General features: G+C 48.8%; 1 protein-coding gene across 1 annotated transcript; it reads left to right on the top strand.

The window, feature by feature from the left end:
• Positions 1-250: 250 nt before the first annotated feature.
• Positions 251-2,322, top strand: LOC311514239 (sperm acrosome membrane-associated protein 3-like; the record flags this gene model as incomplete). Its single annotated transcript, XM_084652664.1, has 4 exons — positions 251-389; positions 750-908; positions 1,235-1,313; positions 2,018-2,322. 4 exons carry the CDS (start codon positions 251-253, stop codon positions 2,091-2,093), a joined length of 453 nt encoding a protein of 150 aa, XP_084508790.1. The 3' UTR covers positions 2,094-2,322.
• Positions 2,323-25,519: the final 23,197 nt, after the last annotated feature.

The following is a 25,519-nucleotide window of genomic DNA, read 5'->3' as shown; positions in this document are numbered from 1 at the left end:
GGGCCCTCTTCGCTGGCCTAGCCATGGCGCCTAGTCTGAGGGCTGCCCAGCAGAGTGAGCAGACAGGCTCCAGGCTCTCATTACTATGGTTGCCCTGCTGATGGTAAGGTCCCACAACAGACACTAACCCAACTGCTTGCCTCCTCCTTCACAGTGCACCTTGTGTAAGCAGCTTGTGCTGGGCCTGGGGCCCCAGCTGTGCTCAGACATCACCTAGAGTGCAGCCTCCAGCTCTGGCCACACTGCAGGAATGGCAGCGCTCGTGCTCCTGTCCATCGTGGCCTGCCTCCTTGTGGGGAACATGGGAAAGATCTTCCGGCGCTGCGAGCTGGCCCAGGTGCTGCACCAGGCAGGGATGGATGGGTTCCGAGGCTACAGCCTGGCTGATTGTGAGTGATCTCCTGGCCTCCTCATGAGGATGTACATATATTTCCTTCCCCTCCCCCTGGGGCTCGGTGCGTATCCCTCCCCCTGCCCTCCCCCTGGGGCTCGGTGCGTATCCCTCCCCCTGCCCTCCCCATGGGGCTCGGTGCGTATCCCTCCCCCTAGGGTGACCAGACAACAAGTGTGAAAAATGGGGACCGTGTCGGGGGTAATAGGCACCTACATAAGACAAAGCCCCAAATGTCAGGACTGTCCCTATAAAATCGGGACATCTGGTCACCCTACTCCCCCGGCCCCATCCTGCATGGGGCTCTGTGCATATCCCTCCCCCCGCCCTCCCCGTATATTACTAAATCGTGTACCAGGGCTGTGCATGGCGTTCCATGAAAGCCGGTTCAACACGGACACCGTGGATCATGAAGCTGATGGCAGCACTGACAACGGCATCTTCCAGATCAACAGCCGCCAGTGGTGTGATGACTATAAGCGCTCCGCCCGGAACCTCTGTCACATGCACTGCAGTGGTGAGTAACTCCTTTCCAGTCCTGGTCCTGACCCCTAGGCCATGGCTCAGTGCTAGAGACCTGTGCGGCAGGGAGCAGGGTGGGGCCTGTAGGGGGCAAGTCCTCCTGGTAGTCAGGGGAACCAACGTCAGGCCCAAGACATTTTGGAATGGCAAAGGAAGGTCACCCTTGCCTTCAGTGGACAGCAGAGGGCAGCACAATGGGGGCTGGGTTGGTTGGCTGAATGGTGGTATCTCCTGCTAGGAGGACCAGGGCTCCCATGCTACAGTGTTGAGCTACCAAGGGTTATGCCCTATCCTCACTCTCTTCTCCTCCCCCACCACCAGATTTGCTGACCAGTAACATCAACGATGACATCGTGTGTGCCATGCAGATTGTGCAACAGCCAAGGGGAATGGGGGCCTGGTAAGGGGGAGCTGGTGGAGGGGTGGGGTGGAGTGCCAGTGTAGCAGTGCATGGCAAAATATGCAGCACAGGGTAACATGGCACTATGCTGCCCACCCAGCTCTGCAGCACGCAACATGAAACCGCACAACACAGAGCGGCACAGCACTACACACCGCTATACAGCTTTACACAATGTACTGCTACAGCACGGAACTACATAGTCAATGCCATGAAACACAATGTTATACAGCTGTATTTAGTGCAACAAGGCACTACACCAGACAACCCCACGATACAATGCAGTGTAAAGAAAACATACAGTGTAGCGCAGTACTTTGTTTATACAACCAAACAAAAGACAAAACTCCACAGAGCAACAAGGCTGTTACCATGCTGCCCTGCCCATAGGCAGCTGCATCTCAGTGCTGGACAAGCAATCCTTATGCAGTGTTGCTGTTCCCCAAATGCTCCACCCCGGAGGCAACTACTGCTCAGCACCCTGGGAGTTATCCCCATACATTTTCACTGTGTGGTTGTAACCTGGCTGCCCCACCCGAAAGGCAGCTGCATCTCAGAGCCTGGTGAGTAAACCCTGCATAGCTGTTACCCAGCTGCCCCGCCCAGAGGGCTGCATCTTAGGACTGGCCCATCCCCATGCGACAGCACTGCTCTCAATGCCAGCTGATCTTGCTGACCTTGCTTTCTTTGTTTATCCTTCTCAGGCTGGCCTGGAGGAAACACTGTGAGGGCCATGACCTCTCACAGTGGGTGGAAGGATGCAATGTGGGAAGTAGATGAAGGAGCACCTTTGGATGCCCTGGACCTGCTAGATGCGGTGTACTGCAGTCACATTAGGCCCCTGCAGATTTAGCACCTCATTGAAATCCTCTGTGAGCAACTGCTTCTCCTTCTTAACTAGCTCCAAAGTGGGTCTTTAACTGTGGGGGAGTGTTGTCCCCCTAGTGGGATTGCACCGTAGGGTGCTGGGAGCAGGTTTTCCTGAATAAAGCTATCTGACAGTCTAATGACAAAAGGGTCACAAGTTTTATTTAGAGACGACAATAGGATCTTGGGGGGGGGGGGGGGCTGAGAGTCAGGACTCCTAGGTTTCAGAGTAGCAGCAGAGTAGGAGTAGAACTCCTAGGTTCTATCCCTCGCTCTGGGATGTGAGTGGGGATTCTAGTGACAAGATTGGGTGAAGGAGGGCTGAGTGTCAGGGCTCCTGGATTCTATTCCCAACTCTGGGACAGGCTGGGAGTCAGGATGCCTGGGTTGTATTCCTGACTGTGGGAATGGCTGGATGTCAGGAATCCTGAATTCTGTTCCCATTTCTGTTAATTCATCTCCTTGGAGCCTGTTTCTATCTATTGTGGCCCCCTTGTCACATTAACTCTGAAGCAGCTACTATCTACAATGAGACCTGGGGGAAGATGGAGTCCTCCTGGCCATCTCAGGGAGGGCAGGCTCATCCCCACAGAAGGGGGGGGGGGCGAAAAGTGACCCTTTGCACACAAGGAACTGTAAAATACAAAACTCAATACAATACACTTCTTGGTTTAGCATGGTGAAGGGCCTCTTTGCCTTTCCTGATCCTCCGCTGCGCCCATGTGATTGCTTCATTGTGTTTACATAAATCCCCAGTGGCTTACATGGGAAATGTTTTCAAATTCCCCAGCTAAGGCCACACACATTCCAGTGTCAGTCACTTAAACTGAAGTCAATTCATCTGTCGGACTCTATGGTGGTGGTGGTGTGGAGTGAATGGGGATAAATAGATAGCCAGGTGTTTATGGTGATAGACAGACAGATGCATAGGGCAATAGAAGAACAGACAGAGGTGAAGCTAGGAGTGGGAGAAGAAGACTAGTGGTATTTGAGGTGATCAGAGGGCAAGCAGAAGGAGCTAGTGGCTCTGGGCAGCCCCAGACCTGTGTGAACTGGTCCCATATGCTGGTCAGATTTGCCTGTGCCCTGATCCTAGCCCCACTGCCTGTATGACCAGCATGGGTGCAGGGACCTATGTACCCCTCTAGCTCCAACTGGGAACAGGTTGAAGGGACAAGCCTGAGCATGTTCAGTGCTCCCCTTCTTCAGAGTGTGTTGCACAGCCTGGATAGGTGGTTAAAACGCCAGAACAAACCACTCTTGGATACATTACTGCACATAGCCCTGTGGCTGGGGTTTGATTAAATAAAAATTAGCAGTGAAGCTGCAGCACTGCCAAATAGTGCAACCCCCTCCTGCTTTGGTATAAATAATTCAGTCAGCACAGAACCCAGGAGTCCTGATTCCTGCACTAAGCATTGATGAATGGGGAAACTCCACATCTCTCTGCTAGCAGGTTATTTTCCTGCATGTTACAAAGCAGCAACCAGGCAATATATTGGGCCTGAAGCCTTCAGCACCTAGGAAACTCCAACTAGTACAAAATGCTTCAGTGTGTCTCCTCAGAAACTGGCTACCATGAACACATCAAACCTGTCCTGCATTGCCTCCTCTGGCTCCCTATAGAATTTAAACAAGTTCAAGGTCTCAGTCCCTGTCTTCAACGTGCTCCATGGACTTGGCTGAGGGTATTGAAATGACTGTCTAAAGAGACTTTAGGTGAAGAAACTGATTATTTGGGTCATTATTTCCTTGGTGCAATCCCGTTCATTTACAAAGAATGGCCGCACAGGCCTGTTTCCATGAACACAGCAGAAACAAACAACAGCAGGCAGTTTCCTTATTCAGAAATCAAAGGACATGTCTACACTAGCACTTCTGTCACTATAACATATGTAGCTCAGGGGTGTGACAATCTCCCCCCCCAGCAATATAAGTTACACCGACAGAAGCACTAGTATGGACAGTGCTAGGGTGGTGGGAGCGCTTCTTTCGCCACCCTAGCTACTGCCATTTGTTGGAGGTGGTTTAATTATGTTGACAGGACAGATCTCTCCCAGTACAGCTGTGCTGCTGTAGGCTCTTTAGTGTAGACATGGCCTCTCTCCCCAAAAAGTACTGCATTCAAAAGGAAGCCCTGCCTCTTGCTTCCTGCCAGGGTCACACTCACAACTAGAGCTGGCTGAAACTTTGGGGTTTCACAAGAAAGTTTGGTATTTTGCAATTTGGTTTTGTTTCAATTCTGGACATACCAAACATTTCAGGGTCACAGTTCTCTCCCATTTCTCACTGAGCGTTGTGTTGAAGCTTTTGAACAATTTTTTAGTTTTCTCATGTTACGGGGGTCAGAAGGATTTCCAAAAACAGCTGAGTTTTCTCACCGTATGTTTCTCCTGCAGCTTTTGTGCTAAATTTAGTTGAGATTTTGGTTGTTAGGATCCAGTAAATATCTGTAGTGGCAAACGTGTTGGCAGTAACTGCAGAAAACTTGTGTTTTCTGTGTGTTACACAGTGATTCTAAGTTTTCCATTATGAAATTACCTTGGTGCGCAGAATCTGGTGGTCATTTCAGTTATTTGCCAGCCTCTTCAGAGTTTCTGCTTTAGAACCAACAAACTCAGCATGATCTAAGACAGTGATTCTCAATCAGGGGTCTGTGGCGGCCCCGACTCCCCCTGCAGGGCTGAAGCTGGAAGCCGAGGGACTGAAACCTGGAGCCCATGCAGGGCTAAAGCTGGGAGCTGTGGGGCTGAAGCCCTGAGCCCCAGTGCTCTCAGCGGGGCAAAAGCTCTGAGCCCAAGGGTGGAGTTGAAGGGGTAGGGGGAAGAGAAGGGAAGGGAAGGGGTCGGAGGCGGGTAGGGGTGCAGGAACAATTTCTATAGTGGGGGTGCTGAGAGCCATTGAACCAAATTGTAAACCATGTATAGAATGTAATCCACTTCAACACCTAGTTCCAGCACCTGTGGCGGCAGGAAGTCAAAGCCGGGCAGTGTGGGGCAGCTGCTGCTCTGGATGGTGCCATGGAGCAGGCAGCAGCGGTGGTCCCGTCTCCTGCTGCTGCCTGGGATTGCAGCTGCTCCTAAGCTCCCAGCCCACTTTGACTGCTCATGCAGTCAGTAAGAGCCCCCCAGGCAGGGGGATTCAGCTCAGAGGATGCAGAGTCCTTGGGTAGCAGTGATGACAAGGGGGCCCTCCCAAGCTACCCCTCTGCCCACACACAGTCCCTAGCTAATCCGTCTCTGCACCCTGAGTTACCCCCTGCCTGCACAGCCCCTAGCTACCTCTGCCTTCACCCTGAGCTACCCCTCTGCTCGCACACAGCCCCTAGCTACCCCCTCCCTGCACCCTGAGCTACCCCTCTGCCCGCACGCAGCCCCTAGCTATCCCCTCCCTGCACACAGCCCCTAGCTCCCCGGCACATGCATCCTGAGCAACTTTCAAATTTTTTGAGCTGAGCCCCACCCCTTGAGTTATAATTTTTCATTGCTCCACCACGACCCAGACAGGTGAGTTAGGGGGTGGAGGTTGCGCTCCCTCCCTGGACCCTGCCATGTGGAGATGGCCTGAGCCCCACCAGCCCCTGCCCCCCAAATACAGAAGTTAAACTACGCTATGCCTGAGGTCCCCTCCTGCCTTGGAGTCCCAAGTCCCCTCCACCCAGATCCTGCAGTTTTTATAGCATGTTTAGGGGATCTTCAGAAAGAAAAAGGTGGAGAACCCGTGATCAAGGAGATGCATTAGCCCAGGCTACATGTTATTTACATGACAGGTAGCAAAGTACAAGCTCATCCACTGATGTGGCACAACAGGGGTAAGTAAGCAGCAGTTGTCTCTGTATTCTTCTCGCACTGTGTAAAACAAAGCCTTCAACTTGTTTGCATGCTTGAAAATGGCCCCGAATCCAATGATGCAAGATTTCAGGTCTTTCATTTCTTCTTGGTGGTGTTGGTCCTGTTTTGAGCAGGGGATTGGACTAGATGACCTCCTGAGGTCTCTTCCAACCCTGATATTCTATGATTCTATGATTCTGTAGTAGTAGCTGCTGACAGCGCAACATTAATCAGATCAGCAGGACAGGTATTATGTAGCAGCTCCGTTTTCCAATTGAGTTTAATCTCCATGCCCACTTAGCTATGTAGGAAGCAGAATCTATTAGTTGTGGCCACATTTTCCAAGTTTATTGGTACATCGTGTGACCCGGTGAGCCTAGGGTAGCCCTCACTGGAAATGCCAAGGTCAGGGCAACCTGCAAAAGAGAGAGCAGACATTCCCAAGACTGGTGGTTAACACGAAAGTTAAACTCTTCAACCAGTCACAAACTGTGCTTCTGATCCCCCACACTGGTTATCAAGAAGCAAAAAAAGAAACCAAACAGCCCCCTTTATTGCATTCCAGTTCTCTGGCTCCCAGTCAGGACCTAGGTGCAGTAAGGTGAGGAGTTACTTAAAAACTCTTCTCACTACAAAATTTTCTTCTGAACCCCACAGGGCCAGCCACATTGCTTGGTGAGTATTAGGTTGGATCTTGCCCAAAATACCACGCTGCCAGCCAATCCTTTAGTATCTAAAATAAAGGTTTATTAAAATTAAAGAATGGATGGATTCACCAAGGGAAGGTCATGCCTGACTAATCTAATTGCCTTCTATGATGAAATTACTGGTTCTGTGGATGAAGGGAAAGCAGTAGATGTATTGTATCTTGACTTTAGCAAAGCTTTTGACACGGTCTCCCACAGTATTCTTGTCAGCAAGTTAAAGAAGTATGGGCTGGATGAATGCACTATAAGGTGGGTAGAAAGTTGGCTAGATTGTCAGGCTCAACGGGTAGTGATCAATGGCTCTATGTCTAGTTGGCAGCCGGTGTCAAGTGGAGTGCCCCAGGGGTCGGTCCTGGGGCTGGTTTTGTTCAATATCTTCATAAACGATCTGGAGGATGGTGTGGATTGCACTCTCAGCAAATTTGCGGATGATACTAAACTGGGAGGAGTGGTAGATACGCTGGAGGGCAGGGATAGGATACAGAAGGACCTAGACAAATTGGAGGATTGGGCCAAAAGAAATCTGATGAGGTTCAATAAGGATAAGTGCAGGGTCCTGCACTTAGGACAGAAGAACCCAATGCACAGCTACAGACTAGGGACCGAATGGCTAGGCAGCAGTTCTGCGGAAAAGGACCTAGGGGTGACAGTGGACGAGAAGCTGGATATGAGCCAGCAGTGTGCCCTTGTTGCCAAGAAGGCCAATGGCATTTTGGGATGTATAAGTAGGGGCATAGCGAGCAGATCGAGGGACGTGATCGTCCCCGTCTATTCGACATTGGTGAGGCCTCATCTGGAGTACTGTGTCCAGTTTTGGGCCCCACACTACAAGAAGGATGTGGATAAATTGGAGAGAGTCCAGCGAAGGGCAACAAAAGTGATTAGGGGTCTGGAACACATGAGTTATGAGGAGAGGCTGAGGGAACTGGGATTGTTTAGTCTGCAGAAGAGAAGAATGAGGGGGGATTTGATAGTTGCTTTCAACTACCTGAGAGGTAGTTCCAGAGAGGATGGTTCTAAACTATTCTCAGTGGTGGAAGAGGACAGGACAAGTAGTAATGGTCTCAAGTTGCAGTGGGGGAGGTTTAGGTTGGATATTAGGAAATACTTTTTCACTAGGAGGGTGGTGAAACACTGGAATGCGTTGCCTAGGGAGGTGGTGGAATCTCCTTCCTTAGAAGTTTTTAAGGTCAGGCTTGAGAAAGCCCTGGCTGGGATAATTTAATTGGGTATGGGTCCTGCTTTTGAGCAGGGGGTTGGACTAGATGACCTCCTGAGGTCCCTTCCAATCCTGATATTCTATGATTCTATGAAAAAAGAAAGAACAAGAAGAGAGTGGTTAAATGGTAAAGCAGTCACATACATACAAAGACTTCAAAGTCCATATGTCAGGTTCTTAGCAGTATTGGTGAATTTGCTGTCTTGAAAGTCCCGCTGGAACACATCCACAGCTCGGATAAGTCATTCAGTCCTTTGTTCAGCGCTTCAGTTTGTAGAAAAGTTACTCCAGAGGTAAGAAGCAGGACTGAATATAAAATGGAGGTGATGCAGCTGCCTTTTATAGTCCTTTTGCCATGTGTCTGGTACTTCCTTTGTTCCAAACACAAACTTTATAGCACTTGGAAAGGCCTTAGAGTTCTCAGTTCACAGGCATGCCCCTACATGCCTTGCTGAGCCATGTATCCCCTGGCTCCTTTCATAGAATCATAGAAGATTAGGGTTGGAAGAGACCTCAGGAGGTCATCTAGTCCAATCCCCTGCTCAAAGCAGGACCAACCTCAACTAAATCATCCCAGTCAGGGATTTGTCAAGCTGGGCCTTAAAAACCTCTAAGCATGGAGAGTCCACCACCTCCCTAGGTAACTGTACCCCACTCTTGAACAATGAGGGAAAAGTAGGCTGATTGGGGAAGCAGCCACAGCTGGGGCCATGCCCCAATCAGGCCACACCTGGTCCTGTTATAAGGGATCAGGGAGGAGCTGGGTCAGTCTCCCTCTAGCTCATAAAAACATGAGAATGGCCATACTGGTTCAGACCAAAGGTCCATCCAGCCCAGTACCAACAGTGGCCAATGCCAGGTGCCCCAGAGGGAGTGAACCTAACAGGTAATGATCTAGTGATCTCTCTCCTGCCATCCATCTCCACCCTCTGGCAAACAGAGGCTAGGGACACCATTCCTTATCCATCCTGGCTAATAGCCATTTATGGATTTAACCTCCATGAATTTATCCAGTTCTCTTTTAAACCCTGTTATAGTCCTAGCTTTCACAACCTCCTCAGTTCCAGAGGTTGACTGTGCACTGAGTGAAGAAGAACTTCCTTTTATTTGTTTTAAACCTGCTACCCATTAATTTCATTTGGTGGCCCCTAGTTCTTATATTATGGGAAAAAGTAAATAACTTTTCCGTATTCACTTTCTCCACACCACTCATGATTTTATAGACGTCTATCATATCCCCCTTTAGTCGCCTCTTTTCCAAGCTGAAAAGTCCTAGCCTCTTTAATCTCTCCTCATATGGAACCCATTCCAAACCCCTAATCATTTTATTTGCCCTTCTCTGAACCTTTTCTAATACCAGTATATCATTTTGAGATGAGGGGACCACATCTGTATGCAGTATTCAAGGTGTGGGCATATCATGGATTTATATAAGGGCAATAAGATATTCTCCGTCTTATTCTTGATCCCTTTGTTAATGATTCCTAACATCCCGTTTGCTTTTTTGACTGCCGCTGCACACTGCGTGGACGTCTTCAGAGAACTATCCACGATGACTCCAAAATCTTTCTCCTGATTAGTTGTAGCTAAATTAGCCCCCATCATATTGTATGTATAGTTGGGATTATTTTTTCCAATGTGCATTATTTTACATTTATCCACATTAAATTTCATTTGCCATTTTGTTGCCCAATCACTTTTTTGTTTTGTGAGATCTTTTTGAAGTTCTTCACAGTCTGCTTTGGTCTTAACTATCTTGAGCATAGAATCATAGAATCATAGAATATCAGGGTTGGAAAAGACCCCTGAAGGTCATCTAGTCCAACCCCCTGCTCAAAGCAGGACCAATTCCCAGTTAAATCATCCCAGCCAGGGCTTTGTCAAGCCTGACCTTAAAAACCTCTAAGGAAGGAGATTCTACCACCTCCCTAGGTAACGCATTCCAGTGTTTCACCACCCTCATAGTGAAAAAGTTTTTCCTAATATCCAATCTAAACCTCCCCTACTGCAACTTGAGACCATTACTCCTCGTTCTGTCATCTGCTACCATTGAGAACAGTCTAGAGCCATCCTCTTTGGAACCCCCTTTCAGGTAGTTGAAAGCAGCTATCAAGTTGCAGTGGGGGAGGTTTAGATTGGATATTAGGAAAAACTTTTTCACTAAGAGGGTGGTGAAACACTGGAATGCGTTACCTAGGGAGGTGGTAGAATCTCCTTCCTTAGAGGTTTTTAAGGTCAGGCTTGACAAAGCCCTGGCTGGGATGATTTAACTGGGAATTGGTCCTGCTTTGAGCAGGGGGTTGGACTAGATGACCTTCTGGGGTCCCTTCCAACCCTGATATTCTATGATTCTATGAAATCCCCCCTCATTCTTCTCTTCTGCAGGCTAAACAATCCCAGCTCCCTCAGCCTCTCCTCATAACTCATGTGTTCTAGACCCCTAATCATTTTTGTTGCCCTTTGCTGGACTCTCTCCAATTTATCCACATCCTTCTTGTAGTGTGGGGCCCAAAACTGGACACAGTACTCCAGATGAGGCCTCACCAATGTCGAATAGAGGGGGACGATCACGTCCCTCGATCTGCTCGCTATGCCCCTACTTATACATCCCAAAATGCCATTGGCCTTCTTGGCAACAAGGGCACACTGCTGACTCATATCCAGCTTCTCGTCCAGTGTCACCCCTAGGTCCTTTTCCGCAGAACTGCTGCCTAGCCATTCGGTCCCTAGTCTGTAGCGGTGCATTGGATTCTTCCATCCTAAGTGCAGGACCCTGCACTTATCCTTATTGAACCTCATCAGATTTCTTTTGGCCCAATCCTCCAATTTGTCTAGGTCCTTCTGTATCCTATCCCTCCCCTCCAGCGTATCTACCACTCCTCCCAGTTTAGTATCATCTGCAAATTTGCTGAGAGTGCAATCCACACCATCCTCCAGATCATTTATGAAGATATTGAACAAAACCGGCCCCAGGACCGACCCTTGGGGCAGTCCACTTGATACCGGCTCCCAACTAGACATGGAGCCATTGATCACTACCCGTTGAGCCCGACAATCTAGCCAGCTTTCTACCCAACTTATAGTGCATTCATCCAGCCCATACTTCCTTAACTTGCTGACAAGAATACTGTGGGAGACCATGTCAAAAGCTTTGCTAAAGTCAAGAAACAATACATCCACTGCTTTCCCTTCATCCACAGAACCAGTAATCTCATCATAAAAGGCGATTAGATTAGTCAGGCATGACCTTCCCTTGGTGAATCCATGCTGGCTGTTCCTGATCACTTTCCTCTCATGCAAGTGCATTAGGATTGATTCTTTGAGGACCTGCTCCATGATTTTTCCAGGGACTGAGGTGAGGCTGACTGGCCTGTAGTTCCCAGGATCCTCCTTCTTCCCTTTTTTAAAGATTGGCACTACATTAGCCTTTTTCCAGTCACCCGGGACTTCCCCGGTTCGCCACGAGTTTTCAAAGATAATGGCCAATGGCTCTGCAATCACAGCCGCCAATTCCTTCAGCACTCTCGGATGCAACTCGTCCGGCCCCATGGACTTGTGCACGTCCAGCTTTTCTAAATAGTCCCTAACCACCTCTATCTCCACAGAGGGCTGGCTATCTCTTCCCCATTTTGTGATGCCCAGCCCAGCAGTCTGGGAGCTGACCTGGTTAGTGAAGACAGAGGCAAAAAAAGCATTGAGTACATTAGCTTTTTCCACATCCTCTGTCACTAGGTTGCCTCCCTCATTCAGTAAGGGGCCCACACTTTCCTTGGCTTTCTTCTTGTTGCCAGCATACCTGAAGAAACCCTTCTTGTTACTCTTGACATCTCTGGCTAGCTGCAGCTCCAGGTGCGATTTGGCCCTCCTGATATCATTCCTACATGCCCGAGCAATATTTTTATACTCTTCCCTGGTCATATGTCCAACCTTCCACTTCTTGTAAGCTTCTTTTTTATGTTTAAGATCCGCTAGGATTTCACCATTAAGCCAAGCTGGTCGCCTGCCATATTTACTATTCTTTCGACTCATTGGGATGGTTTGTCCCTGTAACCTCAACAGGGATTCCTTGAAATACAGCCAGCTCTCCTGGACTCCTTTCCCCTTCAAGTTAGTCCCCTAGGGGATCCTGGCCATCCGTTCCCTGAGGGAGTCGAAGTCTGCTTTCCTGAAGTCCAGGGTCCGTATCCTGCTGCTTACCTTTCTTCCCTGTGTCAGGATCCTGAACTCAACCAACTCATGGTCACTGCCTCCCAGATTCCCATCCACTTTTGCTTCCCCCACTAATTCTACCCGGTTTGTGAGCAGTAGGTCAAGAAAAGCGCCCCCCCCCACAGTTGGCTCCTCTAGCACTTGCGCCAGGAAATTGTCCCCTACGCTTTCCAAAAACTTCCTGGATTGTCTATGCACCGCTGTATTGCTCTCCCAGCAGATATCAGGAAAATTAAAGTCACCCATGAGAATCAAGGTATGCGATCTAGTAGCTTCAGTGAGCTGCCGGAAGAAAGCCTCATCTACCTCATCCCCCTGGTCTGGTGGTCTATAGCAGACTCCCACCACTACATCACTCTTGTTGCACACACTTCTAAACTTAATCCAGAGACACTCAGGTTTTTCTACAGTTTCGTACCGGAGCTCTGAGCAGTCATACTGCTCCCTTACATACAGTGCTACTCCCCCACCTTTTCTGCCCTGCCTGTCCTTCCTGAACAGTTTATAACCATCCATGACAGTACTCCAGTCATGTGAGTTATCCCACCAAGTCTCTGTTATTCCAATCACGTCATAGTTCCTTGTCATCACCAGGACCTCCAGTTCTCCCTGCTTGTTTCCAAGGCTTTGTGCATTTGTATATAAGCACTTGAGATAACCTGTTGATCGCCCCTCATTCCCAGTATGAGGCAGGAGTCCTCCCCTCACAGACATTCCTGCCTGTGCTTCCTCCCGGTATCCCGCTTTCCCACTTACCTCAGGGCTTTGGTCTCCTTCCCCCGGTGAACCTAGTTTAAAGCCCTCCACACTAGGTTAGCCAGCCTGCTGGCAAAGATGCTCTTCCCTCTCTTTGTAAGATGGAGCCCGTCTCTGCCCAGCACTCCTCCTTCATGGAACACCATTCCATGGTCAAAGAATCCAAAGCCTTCTCTCCGACACCACCTGCGTAGCCATTCGTTGACTTCCACGATTCGACGGTCCCTACCCAGGCCTTTTCCTTCCACGGGGAGGACAGATGAGAACACCACTTGCGCCTCCAACTCCTTTATCCTTCTTCCCAGAGCCACATAGTCCGCATGTTTAGTATCATCTGCAAACTTTGCCACCTCATTGTTTATCCCTTTCTCCAGATCATTTATGAATAAGTTGAATAGGATTGGTCCTAGGACTGACCCTTGGGGAACACCACTAGTTACCCCTCTCCATTCTGAAAATATACCATTTATTCCTACCCTTTGTTCCCTGTCTTTTAATCAGTTCTCAATCCATGAAAGGATCTTCCCTCTTATCCCATAACAATTTAATTTACGGAAGAGCCTTTGATGAGATACCTTGCCAAAGGCTTTCTGGAAATCTAAGTACACTATGTCCACTGGATCCCCCCCTGTCCACAGGTTTGTTGACCCCCTCAAAGAACTCTTATAGATTAGTAAGACATGATCTCCCTTTACAGAAACCATGTTGACTTTTGCACAACAATTTATGTTCTTCTATGTGTCTGACAATTTTATTCTTTACTATTGTTTCAACTAATTTGCCCGGTACTGACATTAGACTTACCGGTCTGTAATTGCCAGGATCACCTCTAGAGCCCTTCTTAAAAATTGGAGTTACATTCGCTATCTTCCAGTCATTGGGTACAGTAGCTGATTTAAAGGAGAGGTTACAAACTATAGTAGTTAGTTCCGTAATTTCACATTTGAGTTCCTTCAGAACTCTGGTCCTGGTGACTTGTTACTGTTAAGTTTCTCAATTAATTCCAAAACCTCCTCTAGTGACACTTCAATCTGTGACAATTCCTCAGCTGTGTCACCTACAAAAGACAGCTCAGGTTTGGGAATCTCCCTAACATCCTCAGCCATGACGACTGAAGCAAAGAATTCATTTAGTTTCTCCACGATGACTTTATTGTCTTTAAGTGCTCCTTTTGGATCTCAATTGGCCCGGGGCCCCCACTTGTTGTTTAGCAGGCTTCCTGCTTCTGATGTACTTTAAAAACATTCTGTTATTACCTTTTGAGTTTTTGGCTAGCTGTTCTTCAAACTCCTTTTTTGCTTTTCTTATTACATTTTTACATTTAATTTGTTAGTGTTTATGCTCCTTGCTATTTACCTCACTAGGATTTGACTTCCACTTTTTAAAAGATGCCTTTTTATCTCTCACTGCTTCTTTTACATGGTTGTTAAGCCATAGTAGCTCTTTTTTAGTTCTTTTACTGTGTTTTTAAATTTGGGGTATACATTTAAGTTGAGCTCCTATGATGGTGTCTTTGAAAAGTGTCCATGCAGCTTGCAGGGATTTCACTCTAGTCACTGTACCTTTTAATTTCTGTTTAACTGACCTCATTTTTGCATAGTTCCCCTTTCTGAAATAAAATGCCACAGTGTTGGGCTGTTGAGGTGTTCTTCCCACCACAGGAATGTTAAATATTATATTATGGTCACTATTTCCAAGCGGTCCTGTTATAGTTACTTCTTGGACCAGAGCCTGCGCTCCACTCAGGACGACATTGAGAGTTGCCTCTCCCCTTGTGGGTTTCTGTACCAGCTGCTCCAAGAAGCAGTCATTTAAAGTACCGAGAAATTTTGTCTCTGCATTTCGTCCTGAGGTGACATGTACCCAGTCAATATGGGGATAATTGAAATCCCCCACTATTATTGAGTTTTTTTATTTTGATAGCCTCTCTAATCTGCCTTAGCATTTCATCGTCACTATCACTGTCCTGGTCAGGTGGTCGATAATAGATCCCTACTGTTATATTCTTATTAGAGCACGGAATTACTATCCATAGAGATCCTATGCAACATATGGATTCATTTAAGATTTTTATTTCATTTGATTCTACATTTTCTTTCACATATAGTGCCACTCCCCTCCCTGCATGACCTGTTCTGTCCTTCCGATATATTTTGTACCTCGGAATGATTGTGTTCCATTGATTGTCCTCACTCCACCAGGTTTCTGTGATGCCTATTATATCAATATCCTCCTTTAACATGACGCACTCTAGTTCACCCCTCTTATTATTTAGACTTCTAACATTTGTGTACAAGCACTTTAAAAAACTTGTCACTGTTTATTTGTCTGCCTTTTTCTGATGTGTCAGATTCTTTATGTGAATGTTTCTCGTCTGATGTGGCCCATACTTGATCCTCTTCCATCCCCTCCTCCTGACTAAAACCTTGAGAATCTCTATCAATAGACTCTCCTCTAAGAGAAGTCTCTGTCTGATCCACGTGCGCCTCTGCAGCCATAGGCTTTCCCCATCTCTTAGTTTAAAAACTGCTCTGCAACCTTTTTAATGTTAGGTGCCAGCAGGCTGGATCCACTTTGGTTTAGGTGGAGCCCATCCTTCCTGTATAGGCTCCCCCTATCCCAAAAGTTTCCCCAGTTCCTAATAAATCTAAACCTCTCCTCTCTACACCATCGTCTCATCCACGCATTGAGACTCTGAAGCGCTGCCTGCCCACCCGGCCCTGCACCTGGAACTGGAAGCATTTCTAAGAATGCCACCATAGAGGTCCTGGATTTCAGTCTCTTTCCTAGCAGCCTAAATTTGGCTTCCAGGACATCTCTTCTACCCTTCCCTATGTCATTGGTACTCTCTGGAGAGAGAAGGACCAGGCTGTCTGGGAGAGAAGGGTGCCTGAGGTAGAGTAGTGCTGGGGAAAGGAAGAGGAGCTGGGGAGCTCCAGCCTGGTAACTCCTCAGGCTGCAGGCCTTGTGCAAGGCCTAAAGAAGCTACTGGGGCTGCAGAGGTACCATCCGGGGTTAGGCAGAGGCAGCTGGTCCAAACCCCCTTGCCAGTGATGAGTGATTTACAGACTGCAGTCTGCCCCAATGAGCAAGGTCTAGATGATGACTGGCAGCAGCCACTGAGGCAAGGTGGGCTTAGAGGGTTGGGGGTTCCCCTGGGAGTGGAGACCCAGCGTTTGGGGGTACTGCAGTGGGCAGAACCCCAGGATAAAGGGGAACTGGGGTCTGGGAGGGACATGGGTGGCCTGAGGCAGGCAAGACACTGGCCAGCAGAGGGAGCTCCAAAGCTGGTGAAGAGCTAATTCCCAAAATGACCAGCAGGAGGCGCCTCACCAGTGAGTCTTCGACCTCGCTACAATAACCCATTCCAGTGCTTCACCATCCTCCTAGTGAAATAGTTTTTCATAATATCCAACCTAGATCTCCCCCATTTCATTTTAGACCATTGCTTCTTGTTCTGTCATCTACCATCACTGAGAACAGCCTAGCTCCATCCTCTTTGGAACCCCCCCTTCAGGTAGTTGAAGGCTGCTATCAAATCTCCCCTCACTCTTCTCTTCTGCAATCTAAATAAGCCCAGTTCCCTCAGACTAGCCTCATAAGACATGTGCCCCAGCCCCCTAATCATTTTCATTGTCTTCCACTGGACTCTCTCCAATTTGTCCACATCCATTCTGTAGTGGGGGCCCCAAAACTAGATGCAATACTCCAGTTGTGGCCTCACCAGTGCCAAATAGAGGGGAATAATCACTTCCCTCCACCTGCTAGCAATGCTCCTACTAATGCAGCCCAATATGCCGTTATTCTTCTTGGCAACAAGGGCACACTGTTGACTCAGATCCAGCTTCTCATCCACCGTAATCCCCAGGTCCTTTTCTGCCGAACTGCCACTTAGCCAGTTGGTCCCCAGCCTGTAGCAGTGAATGGGATTCTTCTGTCCGAAGTGCAGGACTCTGCACTTGTCCTTGTTGGCCCAATCCTCCAATTTGTCTGATCACTCTGTACCCTATCCCTACTGTCCAGTGTATCTACCTCAATGCTTTTTTTGCCTCTGTCTTCACGAACAAGGTCAGCTCCCAGACTACTGCACTGGGCAGCACAGCATGGGGAGGAGGTGGCCAACCCTCTGTGAAGAAAGAAGTGGTTTGGGACTAATTAGAAAAGCTGGACGTGCACAAGTCCATGGGGCTGGATGCGTTGCATCCGAGAGTGCTAAAGGAATTGGCGGATGTGATTGCAGAGCCATTGGCCATTATCTTTGAAAACTCATGGCGATCAGGAGAAGTCCCGGAAGACTGGAAAAAGGCAAAAGTAGTGCCAATCTTTAAAAAAGGGAAGAAGGAGGATCCTGGGAACTACAGGCCGGTCAGCCACACCTCAGTCCCCGGAAAAATCATGGAGCATGTCCTCAAGGAATCAATTCTGAAGCACTTAGACGAGAGGAAAGTGATCAAGAACAGTCAGCATGGATTCACCAAGGGAAAGTCATGCCTGACTAATCTAATTGCTTTCTATGATGAGGTAACTGGTTCTGTGGATGAAGGGAAAGCAGTGGACGTGTTATTCCTTGACTTTAGCAAAGCTTTTGACACGGTCTCCCACAGTATTCTTGTCAGCAAGTTAAAGAAGTATGGGCTGGATGGATGCACTACAAGGTGGGTAGAAAGTTGGCTAGATTGTCGGGCTCAACGGGTAGTGATCAATGGCTCCATGTCTAGTTGGCAGCCGGTATCAAGTGGACTGCCCCAAGGGTCGGTCCTGGGGCCGGTTTTGTTCAATATCTTCGTTAATGATCTGGAGGATGGTGTGGATTGCACCCTCAGCAAGTTTGCAGATGACACTAAACTGGGAGGAGTGGTAGATACACTGGAGGGTAGGGACAGGATACAGAGGGACCTAGACAAATTGGAGGATTGGGCCAAAAGAAATCTGATGAGGTTCAACAAGGACAAGTGCAGAGTCCTGCACTTAGGACACAAGAATCCAATGCACCGCTACAGACTAGGGACCAAATGGCTAGGCAGCAGTTCTGCAGAGAAGGTCCTAGGGGTGACAGTGGACGAGAAGCTGGATATGAGTCAACAGTGTGCCCATGTTGCCAAGAAGGCCAATGGCATTTTGGGGTGTATAAGTAGGTGCATTGCCAGCAGATCGAGGGACGTGATCATTCCCCTCTATTCGACATTGGTGAGGCTTCATCTGGAGTACTTTAAGAGGAACAGCCATGTTAGTCTGTATGCGCAAAAAGAAAAGGAGTACTTGTGGCACCTTAGAGACTAACCAATTTATTTGAGCATAAGCTTTCGTGAGCTACAGCTCACTTCATTGGATGCTCATGAAAGCTTATGCTCAAATAAATTGGTTAGTCTCTAAGGTGCCACAAGTACTCCTTTTCTTTTATCTGGAGTACTGTGTCCAGTTTTGGGCCCCGCACTACAAGAAGGATGTGGAAAAACTGGAAAACGTCCAGCGAAGGACAACAAAAATGATTAGGGGTCTGGAACTCATGACTTATTAGGAGAGGCTGAGGGAACTGGGATTGTTTAGTCTATGGAAGAGAAGAATGAGGGGGGATTTGATAGCTGCTTTTAACTACCTGAAAGGTGGATCCAAAGAGGATGGATCTAGACTATTCTCAGTGATAGCAGATGACAGGACAAGGAGTAATGGTCTCATGTTGCAATGGGGGAGATTTAGGTTGGATATTAGGAAAAACTTTTTCACCAGGAGGGTGATGAAACACTGGAATGCGTTACCTAGGGAGGTGATGGAATCCCCTTCCCTAGAAGTTTTTAACGTCAGGCTTGACAAAGCCCTGGCTGGGATGATTTAGTTGGGGATTGGTCCTGCTCTGGGCAGGGGTTTGGACTAGATGACCTCCAGAGGTCCCTTCCAACTCTGATATTGTATGATTCTATGATACCTCTCCCCCCAGCCTAGTGTCATCCACAAACTTGCTGAGGGTACAATCCATTCCATCATCCAGATTATTAATGAAGATATTGAACAAAACCTGCCACAGGACCAACCCCTAGGTCACTCCGCTTGATACCGGCTGCCAGCTAGACATCGAGCCATTGATCACTATCTGCTGAGCCCAACGATCTAGCCAGCTTTCTATCCACCTTATAGTCCATACTTTTTGAACTTGCTGGCAAGAATACTGGGGGAGACCGTATCAAAAGCTTTGCTAAAGTCAAGGTATATCATGTCCACCGCTTTCCCCAAATCCAGAGTCAGTCATCTCATCATAGAAGGCAGTCAGGTTGGTCAGGCATGACTTGCCATTGGTGAATCCATGTTGACTGTTTCTGATCACCTTTCAATGGGTTCACTGTACAGTTGATGACTTCTGATAAGCCATCAAACAGGGTAGGCAATGCGGATGCCAACTGTCTGGGGGTGTCACCCAGAAATACAACACAAGTTTGGAAATACAGATATACCATACATATCTATAACTCGTAATACAAAGTTGATAAAAACATATAAACAAGATTATCATATTTGGAAATTGTAACATTTTTGCAAATATCTCATGTGGCATATCTGGTCAGATTTCTTGCAATTTTAAAATATTGGTGTCAACAATATCATGAGGTGTCTCCCATATTCCATACAGCATCACACATCTCAAATATGTCAGTTACTGCTGCATCGACAAAACGTCTGTCAGCAGAGAGGATGAATATCACATCAGCACAAAACAATGCGGGTTTATTCGCTTTGAAATAAAACAAGGAAAACAAAAGGCCAATAACTGGATGGTGAAAAGCATCAGGAAACTCATCAAAAATCAGACTAGACACCACATTTCCATCAAGTCATTCCATCAGTTTAGATATTAAAGTATCATCACATGCTTTCATATACTTATGAGTGAGGTGGTCTGCATAAGGAAGGGTTTTTGCTGCTGGACAATATTGTCACACAAAGTCACAAACAGGCCCCTCTCAGTTGTCTGGTGAAATAAAGAGCACACACAAATTCATTGACACAATTGTGCTGTGTCCTCTTTCATTAAAGCCCTAGTGAAAGCTCCTGATATTGATGGTTTATGCCAAAGCGCACTTTCTCCTTTAAACTTCTTGTGTCACTTGCTTTTGACATGGTCCTTTATTCTGTCAGCACATGCACTGACCTGAATGGTGCAGTACTTGTAGTGCAATGCATCCTCTTCACACCCGTCTTTACTTTCCTTGAAAATTTAGCACTGATTTTCCTGTTGGTATTCAGGCATAGATTTGTAGTTTTGCCCCATTTTTACCTTATCTATATTTGTGGACGATTGATTGTTTAAATTCAGCACTGTACTAAATGGATGCAAAGAAATAGGTGGAAAGCGTCTACCTGTGATCCAATCACAGCGTGATATTAACATTGTTTGATTTTCTAACCTTCACCATGTGTGTGTTCTGTGTTTTGCACTGTGGAACTGCTTCAATCTCAGAGCTGCAGGACGTTAATGTTTAACAAAAGTAAGCACTCGAAAAAAATACTGAGTGGCTTGATAAACGGGTGTAAATCAGTAAAAACCGAACTCCTTTATTTAAAAAACCTGGTAATTTATTGGTGAAAATCAGTTAAAAACCAAAAATGAGGAATACTAGTTATACTGCAGGGTGACCTCAACACACCCACAATCCCAGCTCTTCCCCAGAAATGTATATCGTGTACTGCCCAGCCCTTTTCTGGACAGTAGAAATATATTAAGTTAATTATTCCTTTAAAGGAATAATATGCCAGTTTATTATCTTAAATGGATTTACCCAGATACTTCAATTTAAACACACTGGATTAGATAAAACAGTAAAACAAGTTATTAACTATAAAGAGAGATTTTGACTTAAGCAAATACAAATAACGAGGCATAACAGTCAGAAATGATTACAAGAAAAATAAAGATAATACACTTACTAGTAGATACTAGTACTTAAGATACTAGCTTAATTACAAGGCAAATATTTTCACCACGTGCCCCTGCAGATTATTGCCCAAACTTCAGGTCAGGACCCCTCCCCCAGATGCCAACGACTATTTTCTTTTGTCATCTCAGGTGTGGAGAATGAGTGGGGGGGACGGGACCCTTGGGGTGTTTGTCTCTTCTTTTTATAGTTTCAGTCGCACTCTTGAAAAACATTTCCAGCTGAGATCCAAGAGACAAAAAGTCAGTGTAGAAGGATGTTCTCTGCTGTTTTTTTTCACCTGTTTGAAAAGACAGTTACCTTTTCTGTAACTGGTGTTCTTCGAGATGTGTTGTTCATGTCTACTCCACAATAGGTGTGCGTGCTCGCCACGTGCACTGCTGTCGGAAGTTTTTCCCCTAGCAGTACCCGTAGGGGAGTGCCCCTAGAGACCCCTGTAGTGGCGCCTCCTGCGTGCTCCCACCACCCTCAGTTCCTTCTTGCCAGACAACTCCGACAGAGGGGAAGGAGGGCGGGATGTGGAACAGACATGAGCAACACATCTTGAAGAACACCAGTTACGGAAAAGGTAACCGTCTTTTCTTCTTCGAGTGATTGCTCATGTGTATTCCACAATAGGTGATTCCAAGCTATATCTGTTGGAGGTCGGTAAGAGTTCACAAGCTCTCAGGACGGAGCACAGCCCTGCTGAACCTGGCGTCTTCCCTGGGCTGGGAGACGATTGCATAATGTGAGGTGAACGTGTGAATAGAAGACCATGTGGCAGCCCTGCAAATGTCCTGAATGGGGACATGGGCTAAAAAGGCAGCCGACGAGGCTTGCACCCGAGTCGAGTGTGCCCTCACGACTGACAGTGGACGGATTCCTGCCAAGTCATAACAGGTACAGATGCACGAGGTGATCCAGTTGGAGAGGCACTGAGTGGAGATCGGCCGACCCCGCATGCGTTCAGCTGAGGCCATGAACAGCTGCGAAGACTTCCTGTTCGGCTTAGTCTGCTCCAGATAAAAAGCCAGAGCCCATCTCACATCGAACGTGTGGAGACGGCACTCCTTGCTGGACACATGGGGCTTGGGGAAGAGGACCGGCAGGAAAATGTCCTGACCCATGTGGTAGGCAGAGGTCACCTGCAAGAGGAACAAGGGGTGTGGGCAGAGCTGGACCTTATCCTTACGGAACACCGTGTATGGGGACTCAGAGGTCAGGGCCCTGAGTTCCAAGACCCGTCTAGCCGACGTGATTGCTACCAGGAAGGCTACCTTCCACGAGAGGTGTGACCAGGAGCATGTAGCGAGCAGCTGAAATGAGGGGGCCCGTCAGCCAGGCCAGCACCAAGTTCAGGTCCCACTGCGGGACAGGGGGCCTAGCGTATGGGAAGAGATGATCCAACCCCGTAAGGAATTGGCCAGTCATGGCATGGGAGAATACTGTGTGCCCCTGCACAGGTGGGTGGAAGGCTGATATGGCTGCCAAATGCACCTTGATGAACGAGGGTGCCAGGTCTCTAAGGTGAAGGAGGTAGTCCAAAATGAGCTGGATCAGGGCAGCCATGGGGGAAACGCATCGCTCAGCCACCGATTGGGAAAACTGAGACCACTTTGCCAAGTAGGCTTGGCGCGTGGAGGGTTGCTTGCTTTCCAAGAGGACGGGCTGGACGCCTTCCGAACATGTTCTTTCCTCCTGGCCTAACCATTGAGCAGTCACGCCGTGAGGTGGAGCACTGCTAGGTTGGGGTGGAGGAGGTGGCCCTGGTCCTGGGAGAGCAGGTCCAGGTGGGATGGTAAAGGTTATGGTGGGGCAGACACCAGGCTCGTAAGGGTCCCGTACCAATGCTGCCTGGGCCATGCTGGGGCAATCAGGAGGACCCGGGCCCTATCCATCTTTATCTTTTCCAGGACCTTGCTGATCAGTGGGAATGGGGGGAAGGCATAGAGAACCTGGCCTGACGAGGACAGGGGAAAGGCATTGGAGATAGCGCCCCATCCTAGCCTTCCCCTGGAGCAGAACCGAGGACAGCGACGGTTCTGTCGAGTTGCAAACAGGTCCACCTGGAGAGTTCCCCACTCTTGGAAAAGCCTGTGCACCACCTCTGTGTGAAGAGACCACTCGTGCTGAGAAGAGAAGTCCCTGCTGAAGCAATCTGCCCAGGAGTTCTGGGCGCCCGGTAGGTGGTAGGCCTGTAGGCAAATGTCGTGGGCTATACAGAAGTCCCACAGCTTGAGGGCTTCCAGGCAGAGGGCAGAGGAATGGATGCCTCCTTGCCTGTAGATGTAAAACTTCGAGGCCGTGTTGTCCATGAGAACCCTGCCCACCAGGTGCGAGCAGAAGGCCATGCATGCCAGCCGGACCACCCTGAGCTCCTTGACGTTTATATGGAGGGACAGGTCCTGTGCAGACCACAGACCTTGGGTCTGAACATCTCCCACATGGGCTTCCCACCCCAGATCCAAGACATTGGACTCCAGCTCCAGAGACGGGGGCCTGCCTCTGAACGGAGCCCCTTATAGGGAGTCGATCACTGGTTTGGGCACAGTGAGGACCTTGTCCATCCTGTCTCTGGCCTGGGAGAACACCAAGGCCAACCAGAGCTGGAGAGGCCTCATCCTGACGAACCACATATGTGCATGCTGACATGTGACCCAAGAGTTGGAGACACGCTCTGGCTGTTGTCACTGGGAATCTTGTGACTGAGGTGAGGAGCCCTTTCAGAGTCTCAACCTGTCTGGGGGGAGCGAGGCTCTGGCCGAGGTGGTGTCCAGGACTGCCCCAGTAAACTCTATGCGTTGTACCGGGACTAACGTGACTTGGTGTTGTTTACCAACAGGCCCAGAGTGGCGCACGTGGACAGGAGGAGCGCCACGTGATCCCGCACCTGTGACCGGGAGCTGCCCTTGACCAGCCAGATAGGGGAAGATCTGGACCCAACGGCGCCTAAGGTAGGCCGCCACCACAGACATACACTTTGTAAATACCCTGGGGGCAGTGGACAGGCCAAATGGGAGGACTGTAAATTGGTAGTGTTCCTGCTCAACCGTGAAATGGAGGAAGCGCCTGTGCTCCTCGAAGATATGGATGTGGAAGTATGTGTCCTGCAGATCAAGGGTGGCGTACCAGTCCGCCAGGGAGACCATGTGGAACTTGAGCTTCACCATGTACTGGTTCAGGCCTCACAGGCCAGGATGGGCCTGAGCCCCGCTTTGGCCTTTGGGATAAGGAAATAGTGGGAGTAGTACCCCTTGCGTTCGAACTCTGCTGGCACCACTTCCACCACTCCTAGTCCCAGGAGACACCCTACCTTCTGCTCAAGCAGTGCCTTGTGAGAGGGGTCCCCCAGGAGGGATGGGGGCGGAGGGTGGTTGGGCGGGGTAGAGGTAAACTGGAGGGTGTAGCCCCAAGAAATGGTGCTGAGGACCCATCGGTCCGAGGTCAGCTGTGACCACTCGAGGAGGAAAGCACACAACTGGTTGGAGAAGGGAAGCTTTATTTGGGGTGGATCCCTGATGAGAACTGGTAGGTCGCCCCCGGGCGTCCCGTCAAAACTACCGTTTCTCTGCCTGTTTTCCTTGGAGGACCCAGGCTGGGGGGGGGGGCAGACCAAGACTGCCTTTGAGGTCATTTCTTACAGTCTCGTGACTTTTTATAAGGGGGCTCATATTTAGAGTGGGTGGCCTGGGTGGGAGCCTGCTGCGGCTTAAACTTAGATCTAGCCGGAACCGGAACATAGAGGCCTAGAGTCTTAAGCTTAGTGCGGGAGTCCTTCAGGCCAGGCAGTTTTATGTCCGTCTGTTCCACAAACAGAGCCTTGCCATCAAACTGGAGGTCCTGCAGGGAGCTCTGCACCTCACTGGACAGCCCAGACAGCAGGAGCCACCATGCCCTTCTCATGAACACCGTGAAGGCCATGGACCACGTGGCTGTGTCTGCCACATCTGCCGCTGCCTGCAGGGTTGCCCTGGCAGCTGCTGTACCCTCCTCCACCAGAGCTTTGAATTCCTTCTGTCACGCTCCTGGAGGGAGTCCTCAAACTTGGGCAGAGCCCCATAGATTGAACTTGTACCAGCCCAGGAGAGCCTGATGGTTCACCACCCATAACTGGAAGCTCGAGGACAAATACATTTTTCTCCCAAAGGAATCCAGCCTCCTTGAGTCTTTATTCTTTGGAGTAGGGGCTGGTTGGCCCTGCCGTTCTCTCTGGTTGACTGACTCAACCACAAGGGAGTTAGGGGCAGGGTGGGTGTAAAGGTACTCATGACCTTTGGCGGGCACAAAATACTTGTGTTCTGCTCCCTTAGAGATGGGGGCCAGCGAGGCTGGGGTTTGCCACAAGGCATTTGAAATTTTCCCCACCCCTTCGTGGAGTGGCAAGGGCACTCTGCCCAATACCGAGGTGGACAGGATGTTAAAGAGGGATTCTGAGGGCTCCTCCACCTCCTCTGCCTGGAGGTTCAGGTTTGATGCCACCCTTTTCAAGAGTTCCTGGTAGGCTTTAGATTCTTCCTGTGGAATGGAGGGAGGAGGCGCTGTAATCGCCTCATCAGGGGAGGGCAAGGAGACAGGCGCGGTACTTTGCGTGTCCACCTGCACCGGGGATCCATTCCCTGGTCGCTCTCTGGGCACGGTGCCAAAGACGCACGTCCCACCTTCTCCTTCCTCAGAGGCTGGGAGAGGGAGGCCTACAGCTGTTCAGAAGCTT

This window comes from Lepidochelys olivacea (genome assembly GCF_965140295.1).
Source record: "Lepidochelys olivacea isolate rLepOli2 genome assembly, contig: Scaffold_31, whole genome shotgun sequence".
In the NCBI taxonomy this organism is placed as follows: Eukaryota; Metazoa; Chordata; order Testudines; family Cheloniidae; genus Lepidochelys; species Lepidochelys olivacea.
Note: the sequence above shows the minus strand (reverse complement) of the source record. Positions and strands in the feature narration are given on the sequence as shown.